This window comes from Gymnogyps californianus, chromosome 3 (assembly GCF_018139145.2).
Source record: "Gymnogyps californianus isolate 813 chromosome 3, ASM1813914v2, whole genome shotgun sequence".
NCBI lineage: Eukaryota > Metazoa > Chordata > Aves > Accipitriformes > Cathartidae > Gymnogyps > Gymnogyps californianus.
Genome location: NC_059473.1, coordinates 87,967,880 through 87,975,000, shown reverse-complemented (window position 1 = coordinate 87,975,000; position 7,121 = coordinate 87,967,880). Strand labels below are relative to the sequence as shown.

The following is a 7,121-nucleotide window of genomic DNA, read 5'->3' as shown; positions in this document are numbered from 1 at the left end:
TAAAGACCACCCTACTGGACTACCTCCCCTTTGACCAAAAGTAATGTTGAAGCAAATGAGACATAGATAAAACATTAAGGAAAAACTTTCCAGAAGATTGAAATTTTCCAGCATAGTAAGAATAGTGAAGCAACAAGATCAGTCTCCTTGGCAGATTCTGGAATAACCACTGGAGTTTTTTTCAAGAGCAAGTCAGGCAAAACATCTCCCAGGAATGGCATGGTGCAGCTGATTCTGCACTAGGACATGGGACTGGACCAGATCAGTGGTTCCCAGGGGGGAGAGACTGAATCAGGGGGTTAAGGCATGGAGATCAGGCTAATAAGGTTTACTGGACATATGCTGAATAATGCTTCTCTAAGAACCTCATCTCCCCTATCTATGAGAAGTCTTTTCTTCTCCACAAAGCCCCATGATTGTGTTCTTAGAAAACAGCACTGAATTTGCACTCCAATAGACAGAAGGGTGGATGAATAGTGGATTTAAACCATCATTAGATCCTGCCAGTCTTGGGCTGCTCAAGTGCCCCATCACAGCCTAGCCCTGGAGGCCTATCTAAACTACTTCAGTCATTTGGCACTGGCACAGACATCAGCCATAGCCAATGCCCCAGGACAGACCAGCCACCCTCACAGCCTCACCCCAGGCAACCTTCCCCGTCCCCATTAGAACTCTTACTGCTACCTCACAGCATCTGCTGCAGGGAAATCCCCCACAAATATATCTGAGGCTTTTTGAGTCAGCACACTTAAACCCTCGCAGCCAGTGACCATAGCAAGGCTGATGTTCTCACCTCAGAACTTAGGGTGAAGAGCAGGGGAATTCATTCACTTCAGCTCCCACGGGCGGGCTCCAGACCTGCAAGCAGTTCCTCCAGAGACCCTGATCCAACCCACTACAACTGAACAAGTACTATCTCTAAAATCCCAGTTTATGACATTCTGAGTACATATTCTGTGGTCCTCTTCTCACCTAACATATTCCCTACCTTTCCTATTTGTATATCTGGGTCCAGCACATTGCATTTGGGAATTACTAAAGCCCTATAGCATGCTGCTCAGGCATACCTTAAACAGCTAATACTGTTGTACCGCTCCTCTGTTCCACCATTGCTACATGAAACTGTACAATTCTTTATAATGTCTGATTCTGCATCCATTTACCTATCTATATGGGAGGAGATTAAGTTCAAAGAAAAATAAAAGATGGCACAGAAAGACAGAGCACCATGCATAGATCATATACTGTTATACTTTCTGCCCACAAGGTAAAGAAAAAACAGAAGAGAAACAGGAGAAACAAAATGTTGAGTCTTCAAAAAATCTAATCACTAAATGAATAAGGGGAAATTATTGCTTCTTTTTCTGTCCACTTTCCCATCCCTCCCTTCCTCCTTCCCTCCCTCTCCCATAAAAAAAAGAAATCTAGAAATTAACTGCAGCAGAATCTTTTTTTTGTTTTAAGCTATTAAATCATCATTTCTCCTCAAGAAACATTGATGATTTAACTGACAGTTTATTTTAAAAATAGATCAAGCGTTCGGCTGTCATGCAAGTGCTGTATTTTATCCCTAATGGAAATAATTAAACTTACTTAAATGCATGAAGAAGCAAAGAGGAAATAAAACAGCCATCCATCTTATTCAAAGGTCTACCCAGTGTCTTGACCAGAAAACATAAGATTTTACACAGCGGTGCTATAAAAGCTGAAAAACAAATATTCCATTCACCGTTGTCCTTGATCATTAACAAAGGGACAGGCTTTAGGATTTATGATAGTAGCAGGTACTGCAGTGACAATCTGTATGGTTCTCTATCTTCACATTGTCCTTAAGGGTAATCTTAAAAAAAGAAAACACACACATATAACAAATAATTAGGATTAGCCACACAGTAAAAACAGCATTCTCAAGTAAAAGATGTCTGAAGCCTTTTTCTTAACCACAAGGTACACAGGCTCTTTGGGATACGTGTACTAGAACGGCCTCTGAATGCCAACCTGTGAAGCTGCATCATCAGTAGCTTTCGAAGCTGTAAAGAGAAGGTTTTCAATAGTGACATGCATAGTGACATAGTTTGGTATCCTTAATTTGGCACTTCTTAAAGTGCCTAATTTTCAAAAAGTGCCAAGTAACCAATCTATGAAAAATCAGGAAGTGTCCTTAAAATATTTCACATGGCAATTATAAAAACGGAGACCGCAAACACGATGAGTCATCTTTATTTTTAATCTCAACCAAATTCTAGTTGCTGCCTCAGGGCAAGTATAATGTTAGCGGTCTAGAAAAAGATCTATGCTGTACTCAGATGAAGAGCCAGGATGGGTTCAGCTGGAGGTGTCTATAGGTAAGTCAGGTATCTGGGCTCTCATCACAGCCACTGGAGACCCAGCACTCTGTTCAGCTGCGCACACAGAGCTGTCAATTGCCATTTGAGATGTCAGAGGGGATCTCACCAAGCCTCCAGCTGCCACTCTAGAAGGTCTTTTATGGGTCCTGTGTCTGCCAGCCATACACAGATGTCTTCAGTACCCCAGGGTAACTCAAGTGGCACCAAATCCGTGAGTGCGTAACTGAACTGAGCCTCTAGTCGACACACTTAATGAGCCTGATTCAGATCACCATAGGATAGATACCTTAGCTTGTTTCAACTAGCTCACCATTTCTAACATCAAATTTAAGGTTTCTTCACCTGGAGCTGAATCACTCCCAAAATAATCAGTTTTAGCAGAATCTCTCTTTAAAAGAACCTTCCAGATGAGAGTGTTAAATGCTCAAAGTAGTTGCACATGTTTACAGTTCCCTCTTGGTTATACTATTAAAAGTAAAACACAATCTCAATGTAACGAGCATAGATGGTTTTGATCCCTCATTCCCATATATGTAATTGATAGTATTGACCAGCCATCTTCCCAGACAACTTCTGCCTATGCAGGAAAGAAGCAAGGAAAATGACTTATTAAAATTAAATACACGCTGCAGAGCATTTAAGGGGAGGGCGCACATCCAGGAGAGTTGAAAATGAGGGGACAACAAGTCCACCATCAGAACTGCAGGTGTCATGAGTCAAACCAGTTTCACTGAAGTCAGTGGCACTGCACCAATTTCCACATCCCAACTGAATATCAGACTCGGTACTGGCTGACACTTTAATTTCCTCTTTAGAAAAAAGAAAGAACCCAAGCGCAAAGGATATAAATGTCAAGGATGCTTCCCTCAAATAGTTCTCCAATGTCCTCCAGCAAAAACATATTCTTTTCTATTCACTGCTTCAGCTAAACATTGCATCCTAAAAGAAGCTTAAATGGGTCTCATTCACACCCTCACCTTGGTAAAAGCCTTTGCTACGCAGCACGTTGCTTCTGATGTAATGTTCTTTGGAACGAGCATGGTCTTCTTGGACCTCATCGGAGTGGGATAGGCCCGGGAGAAACAGCACCCAGTGCACTGGTAAATGGGAGCTCCTGGCTTGGAAAAGAATCTGTTCTCCCCTAGCTTGCACTCTGGACAACCTGCCATAAAAATATAAGGAAGAGACTTTTACTTGGTCTCTAGCTGTATTTTCATTTTCAAAAAGAAAGGGAAAGTGCGGGCGGTAAGAGGAAGCACCGGCCGCATTCTGCTGCTTGACGTCTGCAGAAGAGAAAAGCACAGACACCAAAGCTCCCCTCTTCAGGGTCCTTCAGCTCGGCAACACGCACTGGCTGTAAAACTAGACTGTGGCTTTCTAGGTAAGGCACAAGCATTATTGTATCTTTTCTGGTTTTCTTTTTAATTTTGTTGACAGTTGTGGAGGGTTGTTTTGTATGTCTACTCCACTAGCTGTCCCTAGAAAACTTCCTACTAGCTATAGATAGTTAAATAGCCCCAGCAGGTTTTGTAGTGCCTGTTTTCAGGCAAGATTGTTATCAAGAGTTTTAAAAATGCCCAGTGATCCCGAGATTTTTGTAGCTCACATATTCAGTTTGAGGCTGAATAAAAAAACCCGCAACCTCCAAAACACTCCTAAAATCTTCCTAATATGCCTCTTTCGTAGAATGCTACACCACCAACATCCCATACTCTGGGATCTACAGAGGAAAAATAATCTGCATATTATGAGGCGAAGCTATGGTTCTGCTGTTCCTGATGTTACGTTGCCATTTAGATCTCAGGAGTACAAGAAACCAAAACGTTTCTATTTGATGATGTTTCAAGGATTAAGATCACCCACGTCAACATGAGGACACGGTCATCTGGGAGATTCTTGACCTGGAGAAATCAAGTTTAGAGAAGAAATAGGAAGTATACTCATAGCAAAATTATCTTGATTTATTATACCTTCATATCTCAGTGTCAATAAATGCAACTGAATGATAAGATTTATGACCACATTTATAAAACATGTGAAAGTTTAATTAATACTCTTTACGAATAATTGCCCTATTTCTGAACGCTGAAAGCAGCTTACCCTGCATGAGAAACTCTCCGTCTGGGAAAGCATGAAGAAGATGCAGAAATACAGACAAAATGGTCAAAGTGACAGCTGCATACTTCCGTAGCAATCCATGATCTGTCTGGAAATACAAATACACACATTTTTAAAAGCCTGTTTTGCACTGGGTACAGTACTGGTATCTAGGCTACACACTGATACAGCATTCAGTGCAAGTAACAGAGGCAATTTAGAACTGGGATTGGAAACTGAAGATGCAGTGTACTGATGTGCGTTTTATGGGCTCAGAAAATTGACTTCATCACAACAACAAAAATGTGCCTTTCTTTCTGGCCTTAACAATTTTTTTTCTGAATATTAACATAAGCCACAGCACATAAACTTCAAATGTCATAACTGTCTAATATTTACGGTAGACTGGATAAAGCCAGCAAATGCTTATGGAGAAGACAAAAGAATCTGCAGAATCTGGGACATGGAAAGACTAATTTAAGGGAAAATAATTCCACATCAGGACATAATTTCCTGAACCAGGAGTCAGATTATTTGTCCACACACTGAAACGGTCTCAAGTTGTGCCAGGGGAGGTTTAGATTGGATATTAGGAAAAATTTCTTCACTGAAAGGGTTATCAAGCATTGGAACAGGCTGCCCAGGGAAGTGGTTGAGTCACCATCCCTGGAGGTATTTAAAAGACGTGTAGATGTGGCGCTTAGGGACATGGTTTAATGGTGGACTTGGCAGTGTTAGGTTTATGGTTGGACTCGATGATCTTACAGGTCTTTTCCAACCTAAATGATTCTATGATTCTATGACTTCTTTAGTGCCAAAGTCCCCATAAACAGATTTTCACCGTCCTGTCCCTTGGTGGGAGAAAGCTCCTCCGATCTATGTAATTAGAGAGGCACTACATGCTGTGCTCCAGAGCGCCTGAGGAGACATGGTGCCAAGAGAGAGCTCAGTAGGGCTTCAAACAGCCCCGGGGCCACCTGTATAGCCCGAAGTTAGGGAAGTCCCAGGGAGTTCAGCATCGCTGCAACCTTCTGGACCATGATTTCTTTTAGGCTTCATTTTACTGATGCAGCAACTTGGCTTTTGGGTTCTGAGTAACAGAAAGCTGGTTTGGTATAAACACATCCTGGTCGGCTCAAACTTTTAAAAATCTTTTCAATAGATTAATTTTGTGCAAGAAGGCTACACGCGGCACTGCATATCTGTCCTTCTACAGTTAGCGCACGAGATGAAGTGGCCATAAATAGCATATTGCTTGTTCTCTGGGTAATTCAATAGAAATGCAGTTGTGTGGCTATATTTGATCCAGATCAAATCTATACCACAGGCAAATGCATCTCTCTGATAAGAATAACTGGGGGAACCATAATATTAAAGATGCAGAATATATAAGTTGTAACTGTATCAATATCATATCAAATTCCCTGCTCGATTTTTTAAAATGAATTTACTTTTTTTCATTATTATTCACAATAAGATTTCACGGCGGGGGGGGGACGGGGACATGTGGAACAAAACCTCAGTTCTCTCCATATCCAAACATCAGATGTGCTAAATAAGGGCTACGTGCAGGTCGGCAGGATGCTTTTTGGTAACTACCACAGGACCTTTAAAATTATTCTGAAGCATTTTGTACCAGCCTGGTCAGTGGCAAAAAACTGGTCATAAACTGGTCATAAGGAACTGGTGTTTCTTTTGAGCCAGAGAACTGCTGTGTGCCTGTGGCATGGCCTGGGAGGACCTCCCTCACTGGAAAGTCAGGCAGGATCTGAGTTAGGCTAAAGATGCCACACATGTTTTCAGATCTTCATGTTATAAATATCTGGTCAATTAATGCTACTGTTAAAAATCTTGGATTCATCTGAGCTATGAACACATAAAATACTGAACCTCACTTCTGCTATTGTCAGTATTAAAATGTAGCATTTTAGGCATGAAGTTTGTAATCTTCCTTCTCAAGCACTAAGCTTCCGTGTTGTATTGACAATTTCATTGTGCCCAATCACAGACCGTTTTGGCCCAGTCTCTGACTCAGAAAACAGAATTTCCCCCCTAAAAATTATTTTCTTCTAAAGCATAGGCCTGAGCCCTTCCTTTAGAAATGAATAGGAATGACTTATATCCCATGGTGAAGTAAGTGGTTCCATGGAGAAAAGGATGTATAAAGGATGCTGAAGTATTAAATTCCCCATCCGGGGCAGCCTGTGCAGGTGACAGCAGCACTCCTTCACCCAACCAGGCTGGCGGGGGACAGCCTTGTCTTGAAGGATTGAGTCTCAAGGTCTTTTTATTGCTGAGACACAGAGCGCATTTCAAAAGGGGGACTTTCCCTGCCCTTGCAGATTATCCTGTGAGGGATTCTGGGCTGAGCACTGCTCACCTTCACCCTGAAGAGAGGGTGTTTGGCTGTGGCTGTGCAGCAACGCCTGGTTCACTGGACCCAGTTGTTCCTGACTGGCTTCAGCCAAGCACCCCAAGCAGCATCCCAAGCCGGCAGCTCCTAGTCACCAAACTATTTACCTGCCTTCTCAGAAACTTTATCTGATCATGCAGATCTTTCCGCCTCTGCAGTCACCCCCCCAGGCCGTGCCTGGAGCTAAGCGACAGCTTGTTTGGGCTGTGTCTGAACTGCAGCACTGGCGGCATCTCCAGGCTCTTGCAGCTGGATCTTTTGAA

General features: G+C 42.3%; 1 protein-coding gene across 1 annotated transcript; it reads right to left on the bottom strand.

Annotated features, from left to right (window-relative positions):
• Positions 1–1,762: 1,762 nt before the first annotated feature.
• On the bottom strand, positions 1,763–4,547 carry CGA (glycoprotein hormones, alpha polypeptide). The gene is given in 4 exon segments (XM_050894863.1): positions 1,763–1,840; positions 3,326–3,510; positions 4,449–4,532; positions 4,535–4,547. Coding segments are annotated over 4 exon segments (360 nt in total).
• Positions 4,548–7,121: the final 2,574 nt, after the last annotated feature.